General features: G+C 39.4%; 1 protein-coding gene and 1 non-coding gene across 11 annotated transcripts in view; one reads left to right on the plus strand and one right to left on the minus strand.

Annotated features, from left to right (window-relative positions):
• The window catches only part of ANKRD42 (ankyrin repeat domain 42), an 86148-nt gene that overhangs the window by 17494 nt on the left and 53226 nt on the right, over window positions 1-15428 (plus strand). For 8 of the 10 annotated variants that reach the window (XM_075546380.1, XM_075546379.1, XM_075546377.1 and 5 more), the window contains exons 5-7: window positions 895-1030; window positions 7159-7359; window positions 10401-10526. In XM_075546380.1, coding sequence (XP_075402495.1) covers window positions 895-1030; window positions 7159-7359; window positions 10401-10526 — 463 coding nt within the window. Of the gene's footprint in view, window positions 1-894; window positions 1031-7158; window positions 7360-10400; window positions 10527-10824; window positions 11733-15428 lie in introns of those variants that run through there. The other 2 variants (XM_075546384.1, XM_075546383.1) reach the window with 2 other exon arrangements.
• Window positions 4796-4902, minus strand: LOC142447522 (U6 spliceosomal RNA). The gene has a single exon (XR_012784219.1). It is a non-coding gene; the product is annotated as a U6 spliceosomal RNA (small nuclear RNA).

The raw sequence follows: 15428 nt of genomic DNA on the forward strand, positions 1-15428 counted from the left end.
CAGACTCGACTAACTGGAAGTGCATTTAGGATACCATCTAAAGAGAAGTATACGAAAACCTCCAACAACTCTCTTTAGATTTTTCTTTTCTCTTTGTTACTCCTGGTTATATAAAATTGCCCTGCCCTTTATCAATAAATACGCAATTCTCCAGATTTTCATCCTAAATAGAGTAATAATTCTAATTAACTTCAAACAGATTAATCTCCCAAGCAGGGAGCTTGGAAGTACAAACATTTCAGGGGCTTTGGGTTCTTCGTGTCAGGTTTAGAATTGAAATAAGAAAATTCTCAAATGTCCAAATGCATTTTAACTAAAGTAATTGCAAATCTTTACAATATTCTGTGGCTTGGGCTGTTTTAAAAAATATTGCATATGCTGATTAGTATATTATATCTCTAGAAATTTCATTTATCACAATATTTATAATATTGCCTAGTTTTGGGGAAAAATAGCTTTTAAGGATGAAGACTACCAATTTTGAGGACAATATGCTAACAATTGATGCTTCTATAGTTAGAAAAACAGTGACGACCCTCGTAACTGTTTTATCATAACTCTTTGTTTTTACTCTTAAAGATAGGATTTGGTCACTTAATCCAGCTCCTCCTTGGGGGTCAGAAATCTGTGACCTACAAAATGACTGGAAGATTTCTTTTTTACAAAGCTATTTTATGTGACTAAATACATGCTTTTTAAAAAGGCAACTTTATAAAATTTTACTAGTCTCACATTCAAGCTAATGGTTGCCATTTTCTTGTTCATTCCACTTCTATTATACTTAAAAAGTTGTAGGCATAACCTCCACTTCTCATTTGGAGAAATCAACCTCTGGTCTTAGTGTTTCCTTTACACAATGGGGAGAAACTGAGACCTTGTGAATGTTACCTCTAGGATCCCAGAGTGAATGATAAGAGAGAATGGAAACCTGTGCATTATGCAGCTTTTCATGGGAGGCTTGGCTGTTTGCAACTTCTTGTTAAATGGGGATGTGGCATAGAAGATGTGGATTACAATGGAAACCTTCCAGGTACGCAATGTTGTTGTTTGCTGCTGTCCAGTGAGAGAGAGCCTCTGTACAACAGAACAAAACACCACCTCGTCCTGTGCCAGCCTCACAATTCTGTTTGTCCCTGTTGTTGCAGTCACTGTGTCAGTCCTCCTCTTGTTCTCTGCTCCTCGACTTGACCAAGCATGATGCCCTTCTCCAGCCTGGTCTCTGCTGATAACGTGTAACATACGTGAGACGAAGTCTTGCCCTCCTTGCCTCTAAGGAGCATCCTGACTGCACTTCTTCCAGGACATCTGTGTTCTCTTTTGACAGTCTGTGGCACTTTCAGTTTTCTCTGCTAGCGCTGTAGTTCAAATGCATCATTTTTTCCTTGAGCTTCCCTATTTCGTGTCCAACTTTCACATACATATTAGGCAATTAAAAACACCATGGCTTGGGTCAAGTGCACCTTAGTCCTAAAAATAATCTTGCTTTTCAACATTTTAAAGAGATTTTGTGCAGCAGATTTAACTAATGCGGGGGGTCTTTTTAAAAAAAAATCATTTTATTGGGGACTCGTACAACTCTTGTCACAATCCATCCATCCATCCATCCATTGTGTCAAGCACATTTGTACACTTGTTGCCAACATCATTCTCAAAACATTTGCTTTCTACTTGTGCCCTTGGAATCAGTACCTCATTTCCCCCCTCCCTCTCCGCCCCCCTGCATGAACCTTTGATAATTTATAAATTATTATTGTTTTAGCATGTCTTATTACTGTCTGACATCTCCCTTCACCCACTTTTCTGTTGTCCGTCCCCCAGGATTATATGTAGATCCTTGTAATCGGCTCCCCCTACCCCACCTTCCCTCCACCCTCACAGTAAAGGTTCATCTGTTCTGGATTCCCTTTGTTTCCAGTTCCTATCTGTACCAGTGGACATCCTCTGGTCTAGCCAGATTTGTAAGATAGAATTGGGATCATGATAGTGGCTGGGGGGGTGAGCATTTAAGAACTAGAGGAGAGTTGTAAGTTTTATCGTAGCTACACTGCATCCTGACTGGCTCATCTCCACCCCGCAAGGTGTCTTTTGATCTCTTGACTGCTGCTTCCATGAGCATCAATTGTGAGTCTAAACAAGGTAAAATTCCTGGCAACTTTAATGTTTTCTCTGTTTATCATGATGTTATCTATTGTTCCTGTTGTGAGAATTTTTGTTTTCTTTACATTGAGTGGTAATCCATACTGCAGACTGATCTTCATCAGAAAGTGCTTCATGTCATCTTTGCTTTCAGCAACATCTCTGTGGTATTCTTTTCTGTGATCAAAGATCCATCTGCCTTTTGTAATGATATCTCTTGTTTACACATCCTCGTCTGAATCTGACCTTAACCTCTGGCAACTATGTAACTGCTTTTAGATAATATCCAGCAAAATTTTACTTGCATGTGGTATCAGATAATATTCTACAATTTGTGCATTCAGTTGGGTCACCTTTCTTTGCAATGGGTACAGATATGGATCTCTTCCAGTCAGTTGGGCAAGTAGCTCTCTTCCAAATTTCTTGGCATAGATGAATGAGTTCGTCAGTGCTTCCAGTGCATCCAGTGCTTCAGTATCTTGTTGAGTCATTTCAATTGGTATTCCATCAATTCCTGGAGCCTTGTTTTTAGCTTATGTTTTTAGTGCAGCTTGAAATTCTTCCTTCATTACCATTGGTTCTTACTCATGGTTGAATTTATTGGAAATTCTTTTTGGTACAGTGACTCTATTCTTTCCATCTTCTTTTGATGTTTGTGACATCATTCAGTAGTTTTCCCATAGAATCTTTCAATATTGTAATTTTTCCTTTGAGTTCTTTCCGTTTCAGATATGCTAAGTGTGTTCTTTAGTTTTGGTTTTCTAACTCTAGGCCTTCATATTTTATTATGATATTTTACTTTGCCCTCTAGAGCTGCCCTGTGAGCTTCCCTGTTCAGGTCTTTGACGTCATCATTTCTTCGCTGTGCCTTAACTACTCTATGATTAAGAGCAAGTTTCAGAGTCCCTTTTGACACTCAGGCTGATCTTTTCTTTCCTCTCTTTGCTTTCTTCTTGTATGGTGTCCTTGATGTCATCCCCCGATTACCAGGTGTTTTGTCATTGATGTTTACTGGATCAAATCTCTTCTTGAGATATTTTCAACATTCAGGTGGCATATATTTAAGGTTATGTTTCCACTCAAGTGGAACTGTTTTAAGTGTGTTCACCTTCAACCCTAACTTTCATATGAGCAATTGAAGATTTGTTCCACAGTTGGTTCCGGCCAGTCTTTCACTCATCTTGAGCGTCTCTGCTGTCTCTTCCCATAGATGTAGTCAACTCAATTTCTGAGTATTTTATTTGGAGAAGTCTATGTATATAGTTGCCTTTTGTGTTGTTGAATAAAGATATTGTGATGAGGAAGTTGTTGGTCTTGCAAAATTCTATCATGAGATCACCAGTTTTGTTTCTGTCAGCAAGACCCTATTTGCCAACTACTGCTCTTTTTCATTTCCAACTTTTGCATTTTAATCACCACTAATTATCAGTACCTCTTAATTGCAAGTGTCATCCATTTTAGACTGAAGAAGTTGGTAGAATTCTTCAAATTTCTGCATCACTAGCTTTAGTTTTGGGTGTATAAATTTGAATACTAGTTGTATTGACTGGATAGCCTTGTATGCAGACAGAAATTACCGTATCACCAACAGCACTGCACTTCAAGGTAGATCTTTAAATGTCCTTTTTGAAGATGACTGTACCGTTCTTCCCCTTGATGATATCATTCCCAGCATAGTAAACTACATGATTTTCTGATTCAAAATGGGCAAATTTGTACATTTCAGATTACTAATGCCTAGAATATCAGTCTTTATGCATTCCATTTCTTTTTTGATGACTTCCAATATCCTAGATTCATACTTTGTATGTTCCAAATTCTAATTATTAATTGACGTTTACAGCCGTTTCCTAGATGACCGGTGGTGAGAGTAGAGATACTGGGAGGGTGGGGTGGAAAGGGGGAACAGATTACAAGGATCTACATATAACTGCCTCCCTGGGGGACGGACAACAGAAAAGTGGGTGAAGGGAGACATTGGACAGTGTAATATATGACAAAATAATAATTTATAAATTATCAAGGGTTCATGAGGGAAGAGGGAGTGGGGAGGGAGGGAGAAAAATGAGGAGCTGATACCAAGGGCTGATATCAAGTAGAAAGCAAATGTTTTGAGAATGATGATGACAACAGATGTACAAATGTGCTTGACACAATGGATGGATAGAAGGATTGTGATAAGAGTTGTACCACCCTGCAATAAAATGATTTAAAATTTTAAATTTATTTATGATCAAGGGATTTTAATTTATTTTTTATTTTTAACCATTTTATTGGGGGCTCTTTCAGCTCTTATCACAATCCATACATCCATCCATCTTGTCAAGCACATTTAACCATATGTTGCCATCATCATTATCAAAGCAATTGCTTTCTACTTGAGCCCTTGAAATCAGCTCATTCACCCTCTCCCCCTTTCCCTCCTTCATGAATCCTTGATAATTTATAATTTTTTTTCATGTCTTACACTGACCACTGTCTCCCTTCACTCACTTTTCTGTTGTCTGTCACCCTGCGAGGGGGTTACACCCTGTGAGGGGGTTATATGTCGATCGCTCAGTTCACCCTTTCTTCCCCCGCCTTCCCCTTAGCCTCCTGGTATGGCTACTCTCATTGTTGGTCCTGAGGGGTTTATCTGTCCTGGGTTCCCTGTGTTGGGAAAAATACGGAAGGCTGCACAATTTGCGTGTCGCCCTTGCACAGGAGCCATGCTAATCTTGTCTGTATCCTTCCAATTTTTCGTATATGTGCTGCCGCAGCAAGCACGGCATTTACTTTCTGTTGAGCCCTTTGGATCAGCTTCTCTTTTTTCTCTCCCAACCTCTCCCCCTTGACCCCTTGATAAATTATTATTACTTTCATATATTACCCCAACTGCTGTCTCCCTTCCCCCATGCTTTCCGTTATTCGACCCCCTAGAGAGGGGGTGAGGGTATGGTTATGTGTGGATCTTTGCGATTGGTTCCCCCTTCCTTCCTTTCTCTGCTTACCTTCTCCCTATCCCTCTAGTATCACTGTTCTCATCCCTGTTATTGGATTCATGTAAAGCAAAAAAATTTAATTTCTTTAAACATATATAATTAGTTTATAAACATACAGTGTTTTTTTCCATTTTTTTGTTTTGCATAGTATTCTTTATAAATAGTTTAACGTAGAGGTAAAAAAGTGTGGCCTGAGGGACAGGCTTTTTAGTTCCAAATCTTACCTTCTTAAGAAAAAATTCATTTGACATATTTTCGAGCACCCACTATATGTCAGTCACTCTCTTGGGTACTGAAGATTTCACAGCAAGTAAAGCAAAGCCCCTGTCATCGTGTAATGGTGTTGGCAGGGACAGAGAATAAAGTGAATAAGTAAAATACATTAAGTTTTTTCCTTTTGTGGGGTTTATTTATTTTGTTATTGTTGAGAATGTACACGGCAAAAAGATCTTCCAATACAGCAGTTTTTGCCTGTATATTTGGAAGCCGTGATCACAGTCTTTGCGATGTGCAACCATGCTCACCCTTATTTTGAGTTCCTCATTAACGTAAGCTCACTGCCCCTTAGATTGCTGTATACTCTTTCCAGTTGTTACTGTCAGTGTGATCCTAGGAAGAGACTGATCCTCCAGGTAGCTCTTTCTTACTAGGAAGGTGTTAGAGAATATTTTTGGTTTACAGTTTAATGGTTTTCTCAGGCTGATAGTTTCAGGGGTTCATTTACTCTGTCTGTGGTTCCGAGAAAGTCTACTCAAAGCCAAACCAAGCTCGTTGACATCAAGTTGATGCTGACAGATAGTGACCTTGTAGAGAGAGAACCACCCCTCTGGGTTGCCAAGGCTGTACCTCTGTATGGGAGTAGAGAGCCTCATCTTTCTACAGCAGAGCTGGCTGCTTCGAACTGCTGACCTTGTGATTAGCAACCCCCGAAATGCATATTATTTTATTCTTTTTTTTGGTAATTTTATTTTTTATCTATTTTTTATTAATCATTTTATTGGGAGGCTCTTATAAATTGTATGACAATCCATCATTCAGTTGTATTAAGCACACTTGTACATATGTGCCATCAACATTTCCAAAACATTTTCTTTCTACTTGAGCCCTTGATATCAGCTAATCTCCCCCCACCCTTGTGAATCCTTGATCAATTATGTATTATTGCTGTTTTCTATCTTACACCATCCATTGTCTCCCTTCACCCACATTTCAGTTATTCATTCTCCTGAGGGGTAGGGTAGGCTATATATCCAACCTTGTGATGGGTCCTGCTTATTCACCCCACTCCTCCACCTTTCCCTTACCTTCATGATATCACTACTCCCACTACTGTTCCTGAGGGTTTTATCCGTCCTGAATTCCATGTGTTGAGAGTTCTTATAATACATATTATTTTAAAGAGTGATATGTATTTGGAAATTAAAGTAGAGACAACCTGAGCAAGTGTTTCAGGGATTGAAGTTTCAAATCTTGTAGTCAGGGAAGGTGACAATTGCGTGATTGACCTCAAGGAGTTGCAGGATCACTCTCTGGACCAGAGCATTCTCACAAATTCAGTGAGGTTAGAACAGAAGAAATTAGGGGTGAGCAATGAGGTCGGACTGGTCACAGTGGTCCATAGGAGGGTTTTGAGCCCAGGGTCTGACTAATAACTGTGTAGGTCATTCTGGCTGTTATGTTGATCATAGAGAGCAGTGAGGGTGTTGGGATGACAAGGTCAGAAATAGGGGGAAGTGATAGAAGCCTAATGAAATAATTTAGGTTACTATTTAGCATGAACCAAAGCAAAGGTGGTGAGGCGCCATTGTGTTTGGTGTGTATTTTTAAAACCAAACCCACAAGTTAGTTTAGATGTTAGAGGTGATAGAAAGATGCAGCAGGGAAAAGGTCTGTTGTCCCTGGTTGGGATAAGACCCAGTTATATGGGGGCACGGACAGTCATGTCCTGATAAAAATAGAGGAAATGTGTTACTTATTTTTATGTTCCTTTAATTTCTGTTTTAAAATTCTACTCCCTCCTCACCCCATTTCTTACCTGTAGTTCATTTAACAGCCATGGAAGGCCACCTGCACTGTTTCAAATTCCTACTCAGTCGAATGAGCAATGGAACACAAGCATTAAAAGCCTTCAATGATAATGGAGAAAATGTCCTGGACCTGGCCCAGAGGTTCTATAAAGAGAACATTGTACAGTTTATCCAGGGGGCGGAATATGAAGGATATGCTCCTGAAGATGAGGAAAGTGAGTTGTGAAACGTAAATTGCTTTAGCAGCATTATACATAGAATGTTATAAGGCAAATGCAGTATTAACATTTACTTTGTGTCATTGTGCACACATCCATCCAGATCCTTTCCTTTATTTTGAAAAGTTTCAGCCATAAACCCACTGTCATGGAATCAATGCTGACTCCTAGCAAGGTTGTGAAGGATGTCTGAGACCGCAAATCTTTATAGGAGCAGACAGCCTCACCCCTCCCCTAAGGAGTGGCTCTGGTGGGTTCGAACTACACACCTGGCGGTTAGCAGCCCCGTGTGTAACCCACAGTGCCACCAGGGTGGTTTGTTTCAACCTTAGTAAGTATAGAGAAATCAGCGTATTAAAAACTGTTTATAATTTATTGTTTAGATTGAGTTTTAGTTCCTAGATAATCTCGCCCTAATATTGCTCTCTTTTCTTTCTTCTTAGAGATTACTATCATTTTGGATTTATCATTCCATTCTTTGGTTTTATGTACTAGGGCAGTCTATATAAAGGCATTTCAAGGACATGGGAAAAATCCATTGTCTTTCTGTTCCATTTTCCACGAACTTTTTGAAGCACCCTCATAATACATATACCCGCAAAAAAAAATCACTTAGAAAATATATAGTGGTGTGTATGGGTGTGTGTGTGTGTGTGTGTGTGTGTGTGTGTAAGAGAGATAACAAAGAAATTCTAAATTCCAGTGGGTTGAATGGTGTGGAACTTTATTTCTCTTTTTTAAAAACAATCATTTTATTGGGGGCTCATACAACTCATCATAATCCATAAATACATCAGGAACTGTATTTCTCTTATGTGACCACCCAGATTAGAAAATGAATCTGTTCTGTGTAGTCATTAAAGCATTGACTTATCTTCTCAGCACTTCCTAGTAGCTGCTAATGCAGCTAGAGGAAGCCTTTAAGGTCTTATGTCCAGCATGAGAGATTTCTAAAGTGGAGGTTGCAGTTAGCACTTTTGCTAACATTCTGTTGGAAGGAATTTAGTCACATGGTCATAACTAGGTACAAGAAATCATGGAGAATTTAACACCAAGCTAGAAAGCAGTTTGCTGGACAGCTAGCAGACTTTGTGACATTTTAAAAAACTTTATAAAAATGGCAGAAAACAGTACATATCCTTTCATGGCTTGCTTCCTCCCGCCCCCTCAACATATTTATGTATTTGAGATTTACTAGCTTGATAGATATATCCTAGTTCTTTTGAAATGTATAATACAGTATTAGTCTATAATAGCCATTGCTTATTTCTTCACTAATATGTCAATTAAGTTGCTTACAATTTTTCACTATTACAATTAACGGTGTTCTTGTTTGGGTCTCTGTGTACATACACAGGAGTTCCTTTAGAGCAGCACTTCCCACCTTTTTCACAGGTAGCCACATAAAAATGGTAATGTTTGTATGGCACAATATAATGAGGCTGTCTGTGTCTGGGAAGATGTACAGGTCCTTTGAATTGGAATCCACCTGACGGCAGTGGATTGCTGTTTAAAAAAGTTTACCTGTCCCAGGAGCCCTGGTGACACTGTGGTTAGGCATTGGGCTGCGAACCCCAGGGTTGGCATTTCAAAGCCACCAGCTGCTGCTCAGGAAAAAGATGAAGTTGTCTGCTCTCATAAGAATGTATAGCCTAAAACCCCTATATAGGGTTGGTATGAGGTAGAAGGGACTGGAGCGCAGTGGATAAATGGATGATTACCTGTCCTCGCTTAACTTTACCATCATTACAGTTGTGTACTGCATAGCAACCCTGTAGGAAACAGTCCCCTGTGCCTGTCTGACCACATGGCCATCCTTGGGTTAGGGAGGGGGGCTTGCTTGGCCGGGCTCTAGGAGTGGGTTCAGCAGTGGAGTGTGTACACTATGGCTGACTTGGCTTAGCGGTAGCCTCCCGGTCGACAGAACAGCCTGCAATCAATCCCCTTGTGTTGTCGTTATGGCTTCTGTAGCTAATGCGGTTTCATGCCCTGCTCAGCCGTTCTGCAAATCTCTCCAGACTTCCAGCCACTCTGCTTTGTCCTGTCCTTAAGGGCTTCTGATTGGGGCAGGCTACCCCGACTGATCAGACATAACTTCATTTAGCCTCTTGCAAGAAGCAGACAGTTGTAAGAGCAAGTTTGTAAACTGGTTTCTTCGGCTCTGGGTATGTGCTAATAGAGAGCCAAGAGTAGCTTGTACTGGGTTACTCTGATATAAACTAAAAATTCATTACCATCAAGTCAATTCATAGCCACCCTATAGGACAGGCCAGAACTGTCCCTGTGGGTTTTCGAGACGGTAACTCTTTACAAGATTGGAAAGTCTCGTCTTTCTCCCATGGAGTGGCTGGTGGTTTCAAACTGTTAATCTTGCAGTTAGCAGCCCAATGTGTAACTATGACACTATGTGCATGTCCAGTACACACATACACTTACCTGCTTCCAGTTTATTTCCTTCATTTCCTTGCCTACAGAGAAGTGGTCAGTGGAAATGCATAACTTACGAACAAGTTTATCTTTATACAGGGTTGAAAATTAACTTAGCTTTATGTTTTGGAGGATCTCCGGTGGCACAGTGGTTAAAATGTTCATTTGCAAGCCAAGAAGTTGACAGTTCAAACTCACCAACCCACTTCATAGGAGAAAGATATGACATTCTGCTTCTGTAAAGATTAACAGCTTTGGAAATCCTATGTGGAGTTAGTTATACACTATCCTAAACAGTCACCACGAATCACTATACCAGGAAGGTGTGTGTGTGGTTTTTGTAGTAGTATAGGAATAAATAGAATATGGCTAGAAATAGTTCTAGTACAGTATTTCTGGTATGTTTAAAGTCCTGAGGGAAGGAAGCTACTTAATCTCAATCTTCTTTTAGCAATTCTCAAATTAATTGTCACTGTATCAACTGAAGTGATTCCAGCATTATCAACCACATTCTTGAGATAATATTAAAACTCAAAATGTGTGACTGCTTAAAGGCAGGAGAAAGAATGAGTTCATTGGTTTATTAAGGTATTGATTTTTTTTATTCATAGCTTTAGCATTTCCAGGCCATGTGGCTGCCTATAAGGGTGATTTGGAAACACTTAAGGAATTAATAGAAGATGGCATTATAAATATTAATGAGCGGGACCATAATGGATCAACTCTGATGCATAAAGGTGAGTTACTATGATTCCTTCTTTGATTTTTAGTTTTGATGCTATAGCTGGTGACTTATTTACCTTCTATATTAAGTACCCATAAGAAGCAAAGGAAAATGGAAATACTGTTTTTGATGCTATTAGGAATATAAGTCCATGTTACATGGTACATAGAGTGCTTAATGTTATTTTTTAAAGTTTTTGACAAATAGTTTACATATACAGTTCAGCAGTGCAATCATATTAAGAAGAGTTGTACATAGAGTGCTTACTTTTTAATTCAAGTATGCCGTTCCTTTTCTGTTGTTGTCTTTAGGTGCTGTAGAGTCAGGTCTGACCCATAGCAACCCTCTCTGTACAACAGAAAGAACACCTCTTGGTCCTGTGCCATCCTCATTTTTGAGCCCGTTGCTGCAGCTACTGTGCCAAGCAATCTCATTGAGGACCTTCCTCTTTTACCCTGTCTTTCTGCTCTACCAAACATGGCATTCTTCTCCTGGGACTGGTCTTTCCTGATAGCATGTCCAAAGCACACGAGACAAAGTCTAGCCATCCTTGCCGTTAAGGAACATTCTGGCTATACTTCTTCCAAGGCAGATCTCTTTGTTCTTTGGGAAGTCCATAGTGCTTTCTCCATCTTTTAAAAGTCTTTTGGCTGAGCCAATAATCTAGAAGGTGGATTGTGTGAAGAAGAATATGGAATCAAGATTGGAGGAAAGCTTATTAACCTGTGATAGGCAGATGACGTAACCTTGCTTGCTGAAAGTGAGGACTTGAAGTACTGGCTGATGAAAATCAAGGATGGCAGCCTACCTTTTGTGATATCAGCTGTTCACACATTTTCAGATTTGAGGGTAATTCCAGTGGGAAATCATACTGCGTTAATTTAATTGTGTAGTTAAGATGTGAACCAACACAAATACCCCACTATCATCGAATCCATTCTGACTCATAGTAGTCCTATTACAGGGTGGGATAGAATGGCTTCCTAGGGTTCCCAAGGTTGTAAATCTTTATGGGAACAGATACCGTCACCTTTCTCTTAGAGAGCAACTGGTGGGTTCAAAATGCTGACCGTGTGCTTAGCAGCCATGTAACCCACTGTGGCACCAGGACTCCTTACGATGGGAAATATTAAGGGGCACAGCTTTTCATCATATGACTGAACTGTTAAATTGTATGATATGTCAATTGTATACCAATAAAACTACTAACATAAAAAAATGTGAAGTTTGCTAAAGAATTTTTTTTACATGTTCACTTATTTTATTTATTTATTTAAATAGTTTTATTAGGGGCTCATACCACTCTTATCACAATCCATACATACATCAATTGTGTAAAGCACATCTGTACATTCATTGCCCTCATCATTCTCAAAACATTTGCTCTCCACTTAAGCCTTTGGCATTAGGTCCTCATTTTTTCTCCTCCCTCCTCGCTCCCCCCTCCCCCATGAGCCCTTTATAATTTATAAATCATTATTTTGTCATTTCTTGCCCTGTCTGACGTCTCCCTTCACCCACTTTTCTGTTGTCCATCCCCCAGGGAGGAGGTCACATGTAGATCCTTGTAATCGGTTCCCTCTTTCCAACCCACTCTCCCTCTACCCTCCCAGTATCGCCACTCACACCCCTGGTCCTGAAGTTATCATCCGCCCTGGATTCCCTGTGCCTCCAGCTCCTATATGCACCAGTGTACATCCTTTGCTCTATCCAGACTTGCAAGGTAGAATTCAGATCATGATACTGAGTGTGGGGGAGAGGGGGGTGGGGGGAGGGAGGAAGCATTTAGGAACTAGAGGAAAGTTGTATTTTTCATCAGTGCTACATCACACCCTGACTGGCATATGCACATGTCTTTATCTAGACATCTATAAATACCCAGCCTCCCAGCTCTTTCCTCTATTTCCCTTGACTTTTCTCCTGTTCCACTATCATGCTCATTCCCCACATGGGTTTCAGCAATACCTCTTTGTTACATTACCCTTGATCATGCCCTACCAGGCCTCCCACACCCACCTCACCACCACTTTGGATCACTTGTTGTTCACTTGTCCCTGGGTTTGTTAGCAAAATTTCCTTTCCCCCCACCTCCCCCTATCCCATGTCCCCCTGGAACTGTTGGTCCCATTGTTTTCTCCTCCAGATTGTTCATCCTGCTAAAGAATTTTTGTAGGACTCAAAATGACATTGTCATGCTAAATTAGAAAACCCATCTCTTATAAAAATGCAGGATTTTCTTTTTTTGGAACTTTTGCTTTATAAAAATGTTTTTTACCTTCAAGAAGTATCAATGAACATTAGACTTCAAAATTTTCAGAACGTTTGCCCCTCATCTTCCTTTCTTGATGATCTACAATGATCAGCTTTATTTACTTATTTATTTTTTTCTTAAATTTAATAAGTAATTTTATTAGGGACTCATATATATTATAACCATTGATACATCCATTTTATTAAGCAGAAAAGTAAAATTGTTGGCATCAACAATTTCTAAATATTTTCATCTTTTTTTTCTTATGACAATCCATCATTCAGTTGAATTAAGCACACTTGTACATATATTGCCATCAACATTTCTCAAACAGTTTCTTTCTACTTGAGCCCTTAGTATCAGCTCCTCTTTTTCCCCTCCTTCCTCTACCCTCCCACTCTAGTTTTTTTTTTTTAGAATATTTTATTGTGGTTTGGGTACAAATTTATAGAGCAAATTAGTTTTTTATTCCACAATTTATACACATTGTGACATTGGTTGAGATCTCTTCAATTAGATGGTATTTTTCCCACTTCCTCCCTGAGTTCTCATTTCCATTTTGCCTTCTTTCCTGCACCTTCTTGCCTCATAAACTTATTTTGGGCCAGTGTTATTGGTCTCATTTTATTTATTGCTTTTTAACTTGACTTTGGGAATTTGTTGGCTCACTGTTGGGAGTGGGAGTATATGCTCTTATGAATTAACCTTGCCAATTTTCCTTTGATGTTTTTAAAACCCAAACTGAAATCAAGTCTTTAACTTATTGCCTGTGAACTTTCCATTATGCTTATTGTAATATTATATGAGGTCGTTAAAGTTTATTGTGTCAACCTGGCTGATAAAACATGTGGAGTTAATTGAAGGGCAGAGGGATAAATGGCTCGGTGAGCCTCACCTTTCTAGTTCTCGGGTCTCTGGCTTTCTGATGGTTGAACCAGGGTGCAGCTTCCTTAGCCAGTTCCTTGCTTTAGCTGGCAAGGCTTACTTCCTGCAAGACATCCCTGAGGAAAAGCCACATGGACCTACCCCGATGCAACCCTGGGTGCTGGAGCACCGGTATGGAGACCCCTGCCAGTGCTGAGATGTTTACACATACACTGACTCAGCTTTCCTCCTGCAGTTGGCATCATTGCGTCTGTTTTTCGAGATGGAGGAGGACTTTGTGGATTGGTGTTGGACATGGGCTAATGTTGGACTTCTGGGCTTGGGCAGCACTGGGTTGGGATGTTTCCTTGATGCGTACTTAACCTTTATATAAAACTCTCTCTTATACATAAGTTTCTCTGGATTTGTTTCTCTAAAGTACCCAGACGAACACATTATATTAAAAGTTTCTTCATGATCTGATGACAAGCAATTCTCTAAAACTCCTAGTCAGGAAAATGCAGTAGGCTTACTAATATAATCATGTATTTGACTTAGGATTTATTGCACAATCTATGTTATTTATTTCACAGATTATGCTCTCATTGGCCAGGGTGTTAGTTTATTGATTAGACTGTATAATTAGTAATATATCAAAAATACAGAATCTAAGCACCTCTTATATATCAGTGGTTTTGTAAAACAAAAGAATGGGAGAATGGGAGAGAGTTGGCTCATATAGCTCACTTCCCAGACTGATGCACTCTCCCTGCATTTGGAGTATCCTGCTCCAGCCAGCACTGCTCACTGGCCAGGGTTATCTCTCTCTGTGAAAGTCATGAGTGGGAAAGGCCAGCAATAGCACAGAACATTCGGTTTTTAAAAGACGGTGCCCTGGAACAAAGTCCTTATTGCATATCTTAGCTATAACTGATTATTATTACATGTGTTATTTAGATAAGTAATAAATGATGGATCGTCTCAGGGTTCATTGATGACTTATTTCTAATCTTTCCCATTTTTCTTTACCACTTGAACTAAGATGAAATGAGGATTTGGAAAATATATTTCAAGAGGGTTATGAAGAGCTATAGGCTATTTTGGATACAAGTGTTATTAGTGGATGGGAAGAAGCAACAGTAAGAGGGAACCAGAAATCTCCCCCTCACTTTTTCTTTGTGAGTATGTGCATCAAGGATGCCTTGTGCCTGGGATGTATCAGATGGCGTGGGGAGGGTTTGGTAAGTGGCTGCAGCATGGGGAAGGAATGCTTGTGTGGACATTATCCTTTTCTGGAGGACCACTTAGATGTGTCAATTACATATTTAAATCATGTTTCCACATTTTGTTAATCTGTGTGCATCTTCCTTTTTGTTAATAATATTTCCTCATTATTATGTATTATTTATTAGTTTTGATTTAGTAGACAAATGGTGGTTTCCATTTCTTTTATCCTTTTAAAAATTGTTATAAATGGAGGAGCGGGGAGGGAGGGGAAAAAATAAAGAGGACCTGATGCAGAGGGCTTAAGTGGAGAGCAAATGCTTTGAGAGTGATTAGGGCAAAGAATGTACAGAGGTGCTTTATACAATTGATGTATAGATTGAGATAAGAGTTGTATGAGCCCCTAATAAAATGTAAAAAAAGAAAAGAAAAAGAAAGAAAATGATTAGGGCAAAGAATGTACAGATGTGCTTTATGCAATTGATGTATGTATATGCATGGATTGTGATAAGAGTTGTATGAGCCCCTAATAAAATATTTTTAAAAATTAAACAAAAAAATTGTTATAAACATATT

Source organism: Tenrec ecaudatus, chromosome 4 (assembly GCF_050624435.1).
Source record: "Tenrec ecaudatus isolate mTenEca1 chromosome 4, mTenEca1.hap1, whole genome shotgun sequence".
Taxonomy (NCBI): domain Eukaryota; kingdom Metazoa; phylum Chordata; class Mammalia; order Afrosoricida; family Tenrecidae; genus Tenrec; species Tenrec ecaudatus.